Below are 15,059 nucleotides of genomic sequence, written 5' to 3'. Positions count from 1 at the left end.
TTGTATAACAATTTATAATGGTGCTGAAGATGTTTGAGTGATAATTGTTAAGAATTCATTTTGGGATGTAATTTGTTTAAATCTCAATTTGTTATATTTTTGTTGTGTTTTACTTTAGAATACTTAGAATGTTTTAACCTGTAACATTGACATATTGTTATGGACATTGGGAGGAAGAAGCAAGCTTTCCAGTAACAATTTTCATTTGCTTTGCTTACTATCTGCTTATCTTTTTTGAATCTTACTTTTTAAAATTAAACTACTCCTTTTCATTTCTTTCCTGAGTCTCATTTATATTCTTGTTTCTGCATGCTTGCAGTCATTTTCTTACTCTACCTCGCTCCAGATACAGTCAGACCATTGAACGTCATCACAGGGATGGCAGGTATATTTTTCTTACAATTGAGTTTGTTTGTAGAATTGCATGTGCCTGTCTACTGATATGATATAATTCACTTCTATTTCTGTTTTTCCTGTATACATATATGGTTATTAATGAAATATAGAAATATCCTTATAAAATAGCAGAAAATAAAGCATAGATAAACACTTTCATTATAGTAGGACATCAAAAATACAGCTTCTTTAAAGAGTTAGGATCATCTCTTTGATAATTCTACTGATATGATATAATTCATTTCTGTTTCTTTTTTTTCTATATACATATATGGTTATTAATGAAATATAGAAATACCCTTATAAAATAGTAGAAAATAAAGCATAGATAAACACTTTCATTGTAGTAGGATATCAAAAATACAGCTTTTTTAAAGAGTTAGGATCATCTCTTTGATAATGCTAAAAATTTAGTTCTCCAGGAATTACAGTTAACTTTGATTATCTAGAACGATAGAATAACACTATTTTTTAAATATTAATTGCAGTTAACTGCCTACCTTCCTCAGCAGGATTCCTAATTAGATATTTAGACAGCACTGGTTGATTTGTACATATCTTGACAGCCCACTTCCCCACCTCCCTCTACGGTTGAAGAGTCAGTGGTTGGAAGAACTTAGGTTGAACTGATCAGCTTATGGTTACCCTGTCAAAGATGACTGTGATCTACTTCTTGGTCATCATGGTAGATGATTTTTGGATCCGTGAAGAATTCTGAGTCTGTGGGAAAATCCTTATTTATTTCTACTCTACCACCATTCCCCTTATATTGAAAGGACATATCAATTACCTGGTATTTAACAGAAAGGAGGATTAACTAGAAAAAAGGAAAAGAAGGCCTATATGTAGCATTAGGGAGTTGAGCCATTTCAGTGACAACTTTTGAAACCTTGTAAGCAGAGAAGAGGATGTTAGTGATAGTGTGTGATCAGCTAGTATAGCTAAGGAATTAGATGCTGTACTCACTCTGTTGTTTCAAAGTGATATGGGTTATGTGTGACCACTTTTATCCTATTAATTTAATTAAGAGTTAATAAAAGATTTTAGGAAAAAATAATTGATGTAGATAAATGTGGAAGGAAACATAACAGATAGCATCAACAATAAATTCCTAATAATTCAAGTTTTGTGATTTCTTTCATTAAATGTAATTGAACTTTAGTGCCTTTCAGTTTATTATATGGTAGTGGGTATTACTATATTAAATTTTCTTTTGTATTTTCTCAGTTTCTTTTCTGTTATTTTGCTTCAATACTAAATAATTATTTTTTGTTGTTATGTCTTTTATTTTTACTATCGCTGTATATGACATTCAGACTATTTTTTGGTTGCAATGGTTACACATTTACCTTACAAAAAGGTGAAGAAGTAGTTATGTAATTGTCCTGGTAATTGGCCAAGACCTGTCTGAAGGTGGGTGACACAAATGAGACATTCCTGATTCCTGATTACTTATTCTACTTACTTTGGTATCTCTTCATTTCAATGCAAGTTAAAATCATGCACCACATTTGGTTTTTTATATTCTACATTTTCATTTTAATTATCAATAAATAGATTATCTGCTTCATATTATTTATTCTCTGAACAAACGAACATGGATAGAATCTGTTCTTGATCAGCTCAAGGTTGGTTATTAATTTCATAATACCAAATTCTCAACCTCAGCCTAGCTGGCCTATTTTGAAGGGGACGTTTCTGAATTGTCATTTGTACATTGATTTGGTGTATGATCAGGAAACACAATATCATCAATATTTGCACTAAAGTAAAACACAGATAGGAAAATCAGTTTTAGAAACAAGTTATCAAACATCTTACTGTAAGATTTGCTGTCATTTAAACGATTCAGATTTGTGAGTCTAGTGTATACCTACTCCATGACAAATTGGGTAGCTTTTATAAAAATGAAGTTCTTTACTAGAAATTACCTTTTATCATCATTATCAGTTTAGTACATAGAAAAGAATGTGTATACATTTCAAAGTATAATGATAAAATGAACATCCATGAATACACTACACAAACTGAGAACCAGAATATATGTTTATATACCATGCGTCTACCTATGTGGTCCTTGCCTATTGCATCCGTGTGCTTCTTCCATAGAAGTAGTAAACTCTATACTGAATTTTAATTTTAACATTCCCTTCTTTTGCATTTTTTAGAAGTGATTTTGATCATTGGTTTTCATTCTACTGACTTTCTGAGTTACTCAGTCCCTTTGGCCCCTATTTCAATCCACTATGAGATTCTGGGATTGTTAAAAATATGAAACTGTATCTAGTCGTCTATTCATTCTCCTATATTAATTATAATGTTCTATGCTTCTTGTCTTTAACTTTTTATGTAATGTAAATGAGCAATTCCACCCATTATTATTCCATGTTATCATCTGTTGACCTCTTACTTGTGCCATTTTATTCACTGAAAGTTTTAGTACCTGGCTTTCGTCTTGCTCTTAATTACAATTTCTGCCATCAGCCTGAGTGATGTTAACATTCACCTGAATAATCTATTTAGCACCCACTTATTTCCTTGATTGTCTCACATTGGAGGCGGTGAACTTTTGCCCCCAATTCTACTTCAATCTGTCACTCCCATGGCCTCACTCTGAAATCTTGTCATCACTAGAAATTCTTCTTTGAAATCTTTTTTTTTTTTTTAATTAATTTTATTGGGGTGACAATTGTTAGTAAATTTACATAGATTTCAGGTGTACAATTCTGTATTACATCGTCTATAAATCCCATTGTGTGTTCACCACCCAGAGTCAGTTCTCCTTCCATCACCATATATTTGATCCCCTTTACCCTCATCACCCACCCCCCACCCCCTTACCCTCTGGTAACCACTAAATTATTGTCTGTGTCTATGAGTTTTTGTTTCTCATTTGTTTGTCTTGTTCTTTTTGGTTTATATACCACATATCAGTGAAATCATAGGGTTCTCTGCTTTTTCTGTCTGACTTGTTTCACTTAGCATTATTCTCTCGAGATCCATCCATGTTGTCACAAATGTTCCTATATCATCTTTCCTTAACGCCGAATAGTATTCCATTGTGTATATGTACCACAACTTCTTTATCCATTCATCTATCGAAGGACATTTTGGTTGTTTCCATGTCTTGGCCACCGTAAACAAAGCTGCAATGAACATTGGCGTACACGTGTCTCTATAGAGAAATGCTTTTATATTTTTGGGGTAGATACCCAGGAGAGCGATTGCTGGGTCATATGGTAATTCTATTCGTAATTTCTTGAGGAACCTCCACACTGCCTTCCATAGCGGCTGCACCAGTCTGCATTCCCACCAACAGTGTATGAGAGTTCCTTTTTCTCCACAGCCTCTCCAACACTTGTTACTATTTGTTTTGTTGGTGAAAGCCATTCTGACTGGGGTGAGGTGATATCTCATTGTGGTTTTCATTTGCATTTCTCTGATGATTAGCGATGTTGAGCATTTTTTCATATGTCTATTTGCCATTTGTATATCCTCTTTGGAGAAATGTCTCTTCAGGTCCTCTGTCCATTTTTCAATTGGGTTGTTTGTTTTTTTGTTGTTGAGTTTCATGAGTTCCTTGTATATTTTGGATATTAGCCCCTTATCAGAGGAACTGTTTGCAAAAATCTTCTCCCATTCAGTTGGTTGCCTCATTATTTTGTCAATAGTTTCTTTTGCTGTGCAGAAGCTTTTCAGTTTCATATAATCCCATTTGTTTATTTTAGTTTTTACTTCCATTGCCTTTGGAGTCAAATTCATAAAATGCTCTTTGAACCCAAGGTCCATAAGTTTAGTACCTATGTTTTCTTCAATGCAGTTTATTGTGTCAGGTCTTATGCTTAAGTCTTTGATCCATTTTGAATTAATTTTGGTACATGGTGACAGATAGCAGTCCAGTTTCATTCTTTTGCACGTAGCTATCCAATTCTGCCAGCACCATTTATTGAAGAGGCTGTCTTTCGTCCATTGTATGTTTTTAGCTTCTTTGTCAAAAATTATCTGTCCATATTTATGTGGTTTTATTTCTGGGTTCTCAATTCTATTCCATTGGTCTATGTGTCTGTTTTTCCGCCAATACCAAGCTGTTTTGATTATTGTAGCCCTGTAGTACAAGGAAAAATCAGGGAGTGTGATACCTCCAGTATTGTTCTTTTTTTTTAATATTGCTTTGGCTATTCGGGGTCTTTTGTGGTTCCAAACAAATCTGATGATTTTTTGTTCTATTTCTTTAAAAAATGCCATTGGGATTTTAATGGGGATTGCATTAAATCTGTATATGGCTTTGGGTAATATGGCCATTTTAACTATGTTGATTCTTCCAATCCATGAGCACGGAATGTCTTTCCATTTCTTTGTGTCTTCTTCAATTTCTTTCAAAAATGTCTTATAGTTTTCAGCATATAAATCCTTCACATCCTTGGTTAAGTTTATTCCTAGGTATTTTATTCTTTTTGCTGCAATTGCAAAAGGAATTGTTTTTTCTATCTCTTTTTCTGAGATTTCATTGTTGGTATATAGGAAAGCAATGGACTTTTGTACGTTGATTTTGTAGCCAGCAACTTTACTATATTCATTGATTGTTTCTAATAGCTTTTTGGTGGAGTCTTTAGGGTTTTCTATGTATAGCATCATGTCATCTGCAAAGAGTGACAATTTAACTTCTTCATTCCCAATTTGGATGCCTTTTATTTCTTTCTCTTGCCTGATAGCTCTGGCGAGGACTTCCAACACTATGTTGAAAAGCAGAGGTGATAGGGGACAACCTTGTCGTGTTCCTGAACGTAGAGCAAAGGGCTTCAGCTTTTCACCATTAATTATGAGGTTAGCTGAGGGCTTGTCGTATATGGCCTTTATTATGTTGAGGTATTTTCCTTCTATACCAATTTTAGTAAGTGTTTTAATCATAAATGGATGTTGTATCTTATCAAATGCTTTTTCTGCATCAATTGATAGAATCATATGATTTTTGTCCTTTATTTTGTTTATGTGATGTATCACATTGATGGGTTTGCGAATGTTGAACCATCCTTGTGCCCCGGGGATGAACCCCACTTGGTCGTGGTGAATAATCTTTTTAATGCATTGTTGTATTCGATTTGCTAGAATTTTGTTTAGGATTTTAGCATCTGTATTCATCAGAGATATAGGTCTGTAGTTTTCTTTTTTTGTGTTGTCCTTACCAGGTTTTGGTATCAGGGTAATGTTGGCCTCATAAAATGAGTTAGGGAGTACTGACTCTTCTTCAATTTTTTGGAAGAGTTTGAGCAGGATTGGTATTAGATCCTCTTTGAAGGTTTGGTAGAATTTACTGGTGAAGCCATCTGGTCCAGGACTTTTGATTTTGGGAAGGTTTTTGATGACTGATTCAATTTCCTTACTGGTGATCGGCCTGTTAAGATTTTCCAGTTCTTCATGATTCAGCCTTGGAAGGCTATATGTTTCTAAGAACTTGTCCATTTCTTCTAAGTTATTAAATTTGGTGGCATATAGTCCTTCATAGTATTCTTGGATAATCCTTTGTATTTCTGTGGTGTCCGTGATAACTTCCCCTTTTTCATTTCTGATTTTGTTAATTAGTGTCTTCTCTCTTTTTATCTTAGTGAGTCTAGCCAAGGGTTTGTCGATTTTGTTAATCTTTTCAAAGAACCAGCTTTTTGTCACATTAATTTTTTCTATTGTCTTTTTGTTCTCTATTTCATTTAGTTCTGCTCTGATTTTTGTTATTTCCTTTCTTCTGCTGACCTTGGGTTTCGCTTGTTCTTCTTTTTCTAGTTTTTTAAGGTGTAACATGAGGTTATTTATTTTCTTTGAAATCTTAATGCAAGTACTCCACTCTTGGACAAGAACTCCATGTGGTTCCTTCTTTTTCTTTCATCAAGTTACTTCTACCTCACTAGTTCTTTTATCTTAATAGAGAACTCCACTCTCTTGACCCTTTATTTTTTCGTTATTAGCTTCCACTTTTCTGTACTTATAATCCAGAGGTTGAATCTATTCTCAGAAATATCCTCAGTTCCCTTGCTACATTATTCTTCTTTTCTCTATTTTGGAAAAGTTCAAAACTAGATCAGTCTCTTTTTCTTGAAGAATGGCTTTGAACAAAATTATTCAAATTCTTCCTAACTCACCTAATTGAGTCAAAATAACTGAACATTTAAAGGAGAAGTGACCCCTTTACTGAGGGTTGTGAAAAAAAAAAAAGTGGCACCAACTCTGTAGGTGTCCAATTTGCCAGCCTAGATTTCAAGGTGGTATTTATTATCATGACCTGAAAGTTCCCTTTTTGGGAATAAATATGTGTTAAAAGCTCCAAACAGATTGTAGTTTGGCTATATGAAATCTGGAATTTTCTGAATGGAATGAATGTAGTAAACTCAACATGGCACCCCCTGTCTGTTAAGAATCAGAATCACTAGTTTCTCTACCCTAAGACTGTAAAGTGAAAAATTATGAGAGCTATCTCTTTGGAACAGATGGATAGAGGCTTAAATAATGTTTTCTAAACTTCTTTTATTTCAGGAGACAAATCTTAACTAATATAAGGAATCAGAACTCTTTTTCTTGTGGCCATGTTATGCTGACCAGTACAAAATTATCTCTGATTCATTGTGTATTTTAAAACACAGTCAACGTTTAAACAAACATATTTAGAATGGATATTATGTTACCTTTTATTAATATCCCTTTATTAAGATACAAAATTCATTTTCATAAATACTTTTATATTTTAAAATTTGCCCCATACCCTACTTTTTATCTTAGTATTTGTCTCTACTTAAAACTATACAGAGCGTATTAAGGAATCACTGACATTGATGTTGAGCAGTGTGATGGTGTACTCTATGTAAAGATGTTATGGAGGAGACAACAACTAGGTCACATCTTAGAGGAGTAGAGTTATTTAGGTTTATATGGAGGTATGGTAAGATGTCAGTGGAATTTTAAAGAAACGTATGAGTAAAGTCATTAAAGTAATAAACACCATTTTTAGTGCTGTTAGAACATTATCCAAAAGACGAGGAACAGCAAGAAATGAATGTGAAATGGTAGAGATGGTCCCCAATTATGAATAACCTTGGGTGCTGTATTAAGAAACATAGATCTAAGACTATAAGTAATAGAGGTACTTTGAAGAGTTTTAATTAGGGAATGGCTGTATTTATGTACTTAGAATAATTACTTTTGAGACTCTAGATGGATGATTTGAGATAAAAATGTATGGAAAAGAAAGTCATGTATGAGGTATTTGGCTTGGTCTAGGACAACAGAAACTCATTGAGGGCCTGAACTAGGTAAGGTAGTGGATGGAGAGATACAGAAAAGATGAGAAATTTAATCAATTAAAATCAATAATACTTGGTAAATAATGCGATTTGGATATTGAGGGGGAGCAAAGAGTCAAGAAACACTCCCAATCTCGTAACTTGGGTAATTGGGTGCTTGTGGTACCTTAACAAAGGTGGAGGTAGGAGATGTTAGGGGAGGAATCCATGAAGTACGGACAAGTTCAGTTTTGGAATTGAGAGGGCTAAGGGAAACTCTAGCAAGGAAAAAATAATAATTAATTTTAAATAAGAAGTTTAGGCTACATAGAGCATTTTGGAAGTTGATTCCCTATTAATGGGAAGTAGCCACAAAAACGAAAGTGACATTAGCTAGAGAAACAACCCATGACATGAGGACCAAGGAGTTTTCTTTTGTCCTGGGAAATATTAACATTTCAGTGGTAGACAGAAGAAGAGAAACTTCTGAAGGACATAGAGAAAGAAGTATGAGAAGAGTAAGAAGAATAGAGCTAAAAAAATATTTTTAAGAAGGAGGAGATAATGTCAAGAGTAAAATATCATAAATAATAAATGCCTATTAGGTATATCAAGTGAGGAGTCATTGGTGACTTTAGCTAAGGTGATTTTAAAGGGGTGTTGAAGGAAACAAAAGCAGATTAAGTGTCCTGAGGTGTGACTGGGAGATAAGAATATAAACATACCAAGAGAGTCTGGAGGAGAAATATTGGATAAGGGTATGTAATATAAAAGTAGGGTTTCTTTCTTTTAGAATAGAGAATACATCGTGTGTTTATAGGCTGCGTTAAAGGATCCTTTAGGAAAAGATAGGTTGAAAATACAGAAAGAAACAGAGGACTACTGGAAGAAAAGTTTTAGGGGCAGGGTATTGGGCTAAACATATAGATGGTGTTTGTAAACAGAAAAAAGCTCTTATTTATCATTGAGACAAGAGGAAAATATATCAAGGAGTTGTAGATAGGTGCGTTTTTTCAAAAAAAGAATATTATATTAAAGGTAATTGTTTGATAGCCTCAATTTTGTTGTTGCTATAATTCCGATAGCTTATGAAGGTTGTTTTTGAAACAAATTCCCGAGGGTGGAGGCCTAGAGGTTAAATATGATGTTCGGTTGAAAAATGAGAAAGTTTAAAATAGTTGTTGGGTAAAAAGTAATGGTAACTGATTAAGTGTAAGTGAAAAGATTATTTGTGGCAGCACAGAGGAAGTTGGAAACCATAAACTTGTAATGTGCCAACTTGTGTGAATGTATTAAGCAATACCCAGTTGCCTAGATGTAGAGAAATCAGATTATGGCATTGAACCCGTTTTTAGGGTTCTGATAAATGTTTGGAAGATTATGTTTGTGTTAGAAGGGTATCTGAATGTTGATACGAGTTGGTTTAGATGATCAGGCATAGAGCCCGGGATGGGTAAGGAAGGAAAAAGGCTAAGAGAGTGATATATACTGGCAGGAATTCGGGACCGAAGAATGAAAAGTATCAAATGAAGTTTGAGTAAAGTGGGAGTAAGATGATGAGGCACCTGATATAATTAATGTTTGTAATTAAGAGTTTGAGATATTGGAGTTTAATATTTCTGAGTTTGAGTAGTTTCATTGAATGGTAAGATCCATAGTATTTCCCCAAAAGTGTATGTGTGTGTGTGTGTGTGTGTGTGTGTGTGTGTGTGTGTGTGTGTTAAGGAGGTAATACAGGGGGAAAATTGAGGATTACTGAAGTTTGAAGATCTTGTGGTTCAAGATTATTGAACAGTTTTCTGCATCTGTGTTGAAATGTCCAAGCATTAACACAAGAATTGGGGTAAAGACAAGCAATTCCCAAAATTACTAGTGACTAAGGGATAATGATTGGAAGTTGAATAGATATTAGCAATGTGAATTAATAATGGAATTAACAGCTAAGTGATGTACTTAATAGAAATAAGGACATGTACATTATGATGGGAGAGTAATGGCCCATGTGTCTCTAGAGAGCCATTCTCCTGGATCCATGGACTATGAAATGTGAAAGAATAAGTAGCTTTGCAGATGAGAGCTACTCTGTAAGCAGAGTCTGTAATGTTGAGCTAAATGTTACTTAAGGTAGGGATATGCACAAACCATTCTGCAGCAAGGTTGGTGATATAAGGAAGTTTGTTAATACTGGATAAGTATTAACTGGATATCTTCCAAATAACAGCTAAGAATTAGAGAACATTAAAATGGTATAGAAGAGAGTACAGGAGATGAAGAATTTAGAGAGAAGATCAGGGGACAAATTGGCTTTACCCTTTACCTCATAATTAAGAATTACAGAGATAAGATGTTTGAATATATCTCAAATATCCTGTTTTTCATAAGTTGTTTTGGTGCCAGAACTGGGAATTGTTTTGATGCTAGAATTGAGTAAGGTTCTGGAAAGGGTCTGATCTCAGTCTAGAGTAGTGCTGAGGGGTGTCATGGAGTTTGGAGGAGGCACTGAATGGGCTCATCTCCAAGTATATGGGGCCATGACCAGGACCCTGATTAGAGAAAGGATTCTGACAAAGCTAAGTGGAGTCACAGGAGAATGAGATTCCTGTGTGGAATGTAGATACCCTATGTGGGAAGGAGTACTGAGAGCCTTTAATAAATGTGATCAGATTCAAGTAGCTCACGTTTGAGCTACTCTCCTTTTTGCCTTATTTCATTATTACCACTCTTCTCCTTTTCTCCTACGAGTATTTTCTTTTTACCACAGCTAATCTTCTGTTGTGTTTCTGACTGTAACCTCTCTTAATTTCCCTGGAATTTTAAAAAAATTAATTATTTCTTGTTTCTTTTACATTTCAATCTCTATTACTTTAATGGTTTTGTTTCTCCTCAAATATTGTTGAAGTCTCCTTAATATAATATCTTCTATTTCGCTGTACCTTCAGGCTACCTTGAGAATGATCCATTTCTCTCTCTCTCTCTCTCTCTCTCTCTCTCTCTCTCTCTCTCTCTCTCTCTCTCACATAGGTCATATTTCTTGGGTATGTATTTTTACATGTGCCTCCTTTACTCCCTCTACAGTTTGACCTTTATCTCCAGCACTTTATTTTATATTATTTTCTCCGGGGTCATTACTTACCACATCTTTTACACATATTTTTCCTTATTGCCTCATTGCATCTGCCATTATTCATCACTTATTATTTTTTTTAGTGTCTCTAATGCAGTACTATTCTGATTCTCATTTTACCCTTTGACTATTTTTCTGTCTCCTTAACTTCTTTACTATTTCTCATGTCCTCAAATTTTGACCACATGTTATCCTATATCCTATCATTGCTATGGCTTTGACCAAAACCTCTGATACGTAGTATATGCCTGGCACATAATATAAACATAATAAATAGTATTGAAAGAATGAATGAATCAATGAATAGTGAAATATTAACACTATACAGTGACGTTTCAAGCTCTCTGATTTCTCCATCTGATTGACATCTGTATAAGATATTTAAGTTCCTGTCATTTCTTCTCAAGAATTTTTCTATTTCTGATAATAGATCATCATTTTATTTTGGAAGCTGGGAATTTCAAGGGTTGTTTTTTTTTTTTTTTTTGGTTTATTCATTTCTACATTTAATTCATATGGTGCTGTGTCAAACATTATTGAGAAGGGGAAAAAGCATTTTTGTTATCAAAGAAATTGACAGGCTTTAGAATCAGGAAAGGTCAATTCAAGTTCCAGCTTAGAAAATATCTAATTGTGTGGCTTTATCCAAATCTCTGTGAGCCTTAGTTTGCTTATTTCTAAAAATGAAAGAGATTGGCTTATATGACTTCTGAGATTCTTTCTAACTCTAACATTCTGTTTGTATAATTCTGTGTTTTGTGTATATTCTTACTATGTATTGTATGTTTTGTACATTGTGATTTATAATATTTGTCATCCATATCTTCTCTGCTTCTACCCCTCTTATTACAAGTCAGCCTTTTCCTACTGTAATTAATTCCATATACTACTGCTGAATTAATCTTCATTCATTCCTTAAAAATTACCTTTGCTCAGAAGCTTTTGGTCACTCTAATTGAAAAATAAATGGATTTAATTTTCATTTAATTAAATGAAATGTTTAAACTTCTTAACTAGGCGTTTAAGATCTCCATAAAATGATTCCAAGCTCATTTTCTAACTAACATTTTGACATATTCTGTTATTTCTAGCATTTCCACTTGACTTTCCCCCCCCCTCCAATCAGATTTATTGAATATAACAAAATTCTATATACAAAGTGACCTGGACCCGCTGCTTTAAAACATGACCTTTCATACTAATATTTTGATAAGTCAATCCACAGAGTGTCAAAAAAGCAGTGTACTCTAAAATTAGTAGGAAAGTACCCAATGCACATTAAGTGAATGGCCTAACTATTTGAACTTTAATAGCCCTTTAAGATAATTACCATGGAGAGGATCAAGTCCCCATGTGAGACTGCTGGAGAACTGATACAAAACATCAAAGAGGCCGTTTTGTGCACTGCTACTGTGATGCCATTGTGTTTCTGGATAGTAACGTTTCCATTATCTGATTCTGGACACACCACAGGAATATCAGTGGGGTCAGAGGTTAGCTTGGCTGTTTGCTAGGCTAGATAGAGCAGTTCTAGCATGCTCATCTGACAGGACCCCACAGCAGCCCAGATCAAGTCCTTGTGAATCTGTGCACAGGGCATAGGACTCCAACAATGGGCAGTTTTTTCATTGTTTCCTCCAAGTGCTGCTCTGAAGTCACCTCCATGCCACCCACTGTCTGCTGTGGCCCAGATCCCTTCAGCACATTGCGTCTTCTCTGCCACAGACCTCGCATTTGACTCTTGTGGTCTCCATCTATCTGCTGAAATTTCTCTAGCTGTTCAGCCATGTTGTCCACTTTTTCTATTACAGTCTTTAACCTATCAATCATACTTATTTTAAATTCTCTATCTGATAGTTACAGTATTTGCATCATCTCTGAGTCTGACTCTGTTTTTTGCTTTGCCTCTTGACTTTGCGCCCTATTTTTCTCCCTCTTTGGTATTTTTTTAATGACAGACATCCAGTAGTCAGTAGTAACTGAGGCAGATAACATTTATGCCTGAAAATGTGTACACTTCTTGTTTTGTTAGAGTGTTTGTGTGTGTGTGTGTGTGTTTAGGGGAGATTAATCAATCCTCAGACTGTTACCTCTGACTATGTTATTTTGCTGATATCACTAAGTGACAGCTAAGGGTAGCAGGCAGCAGTGTATATGAGTAATTTATACTATGCCCATTCCACAAACCATGTAAAGATAACAAAACAAAAGGAAGAGTAGTGAATTTGTCAAAGTTGATCAGTGAAACTGTTGAACATAACACTCAGATATTCTAGCGTGTGGACCATGCCTCATCACATTTACTCATATAATATAATATAATTTACTCATATAATACTCATATAATACAATAACAATGCATAATTCAGTTCTTTAGAGATACATCTTTAAAATGTTTATTTTATGGAATCTTGGAGGACCGGGAAGGGAAAACCTGGGGCCAATACCTTGGTGGAATAACTTGAATTTCTTACAGCTGACAGACTTTATTAACCTTTAAAATCCACCGAAACTGGAAATTTTTTATTTAGTAAAATAAAAATTTTATAGATAGAAGGTGGTAATTATATAACTTTGAAAATGTATATTTTAAAGGTGTATTAACTTGCTGCATGTAAATTGTTGCTGGGTAAATAATCCTGCTTATGGTTTTGTTTCTGTTATTTTTTGAAGTAAAACTTAAATAACAATAATATTTATAAATATTTAATAAATTACTCAAAATATTCTCAAGACATTTACATTTTATATGTTTCATTTTATATGTTTATATGTTATATGTTACATTTTATATGTTATGTGTGTGCATATTTAATAACATAGTATATCTTTATTGTTCAGTATTCTATTTTGCCTAATTTTCTTGAGGAAATTGGGATATTTAATCATATCTTCTTGCTGTTTCCAACAATGACTATTTAAAAAAAAATGCCTCCAGATATGAGAACACTTTACTTCTCTTTTTTATAATAAAATAGGCTTATGGGTAATAGTAATATGTTTTTCTACATTAAAGTTGTCTTGTTTTCTCTCATCAATATATGTTTGTTTTTTTTTACCATTTTAACGTTTAGTTTGTTATTAATTTGGCTGACTAGATATTGCTGTTATTTTCTAATAATCTTGTTTACTTTTAACAGATATACAGAATGTATGTTTAACTGAGCTCTAATGTTCTGCAGAGAAATGTTATCATTCCCAAGGATAAATAATGTATCTTCCACCAAAATAATAAAATGTTCCTATTTGTACACAATACTTATTTACCATGATTTTCATGGTTGAGTATTTTGTCTTGCAATTCTTTTAACTTTGGAAGTAATGCTAAACTAATATAAACTAGAATTTTTAAAAAGTTAAATTTGTACCTTGCACATTATGATGAATGTGAAAATTATATGGTTGAGTCATATAATTACTTTAAATTATACAAACATATATGGTATATTAATTACCCTCAAATGTCTCATTTTAAAATTCTATTATATATTTATTTCTTCTATTATGCAGCTAATGCTCAGAAATTCTCTAGATATTCAAGATATTTTCTTTAAAGCTTCTGCTGTTAATCACCTTACTATATTACACAATATGGGTACAGGGAAGGCCTTTTTTGCCCCAAGCCTGAGATTATACTTCTTGTCCTTCAGATATACATCAGATTTTTGTTTAAATTTAAGATTTCTGCTTGATAAAGAAATAATTTCTTTATAGAAAGAAAAATAAATCCTAAACAGCTTTACTTTTTACAGGTTTATTTTGCAAGAAACCCGTTACATTTATTATGGCATCTTTACAATATAAACATGACATAAAACATTCTGATAGAGTGTAGACTATAAGGCTATAGGGTTTGAGTTATATTCTAGGACACTTTTCATTGATATATCTCAATAGTATATTGAAACTTTGCATTGTGCTGGCTGTTTTTAATTTTGTTTTTTGAGTATTCTTAGTATTCTTCTGTCATATCTAGAAAGATAGTCTACATTGAGTTTATGTTGATCTGGAATCGTGTCATTATGATAATTAATATAGTGTTATAGAAAAGAATGCACATTGGCTTCTTTCCCTGTTATGCTGCATAACTTCCTTGTACTTTGATTGCAAATAGGGTAAGTAAGTAGCAAAAATGATGAAATAAGCAGGAAGCTGTGCCAGATACTTAGAACATTTAAAACATTTTTAAGAATAACTACGGAGAGGAAATATGACTCAAAATGAACTTTACTAGATGATTATAAAATCATTTTTCCTTTAGAAATCCTCATCTC

General features: G+C 33.5%; 1 protein-coding gene and 1 pseudogene across 51 annotated transcripts in view; one reads left to right on the top strand and one right to left on the bottom strand.

Moving 5' to 3' along the window:
* Positions 1-15,059, top strand: part of RIMS2 (regulating synaptic membrane exocytosis 2) — a 593,954-nt gene that overhangs the window by 379,857 nt on the left and 199,038 nt on the right. For 25 of the 50 annotated variants that reach the window (XM_081070124.1, XM_081070110.1, XM_081070145.1 and 22 more), the window contains one exon: positions 320-385. The exons of the other annotated variants lie outside the window; for them this stretch is intronic. In XM_081070124.1, the coding sequence (XP_080926250.1) occupies positions 320-385 (66 nt within the window). The remainder of the gene's footprint in view (positions 1-319; positions 386-15,059) is intronic. 50 annotated transcript variants of the gene reach the window in all.
* LOC308506866 (ragulator complex protein LAMTOR5-like) lies at positions 12,092-12,450 on the bottom strand (annotated as a pseudogene). The gene has a single exon. The product of its transcript is annotated as a ragulator complex protein LAMTOR5-like (transcript).

This window comes from Rhinolophus hipposideros (genome assembly GCF_964194185.1).
Source record: "Rhinolophus hipposideros genome assembly, chromosome: 13".
Taxonomy (NCBI): Eukaryota; Metazoa; Chordata; class Mammalia; order Chiroptera; family Rhinolophidae; genus Rhinolophus; species Rhinolophus hipposideros.
This window is presented reverse-complemented; position numbering and strand designations above follow the sequence as displayed.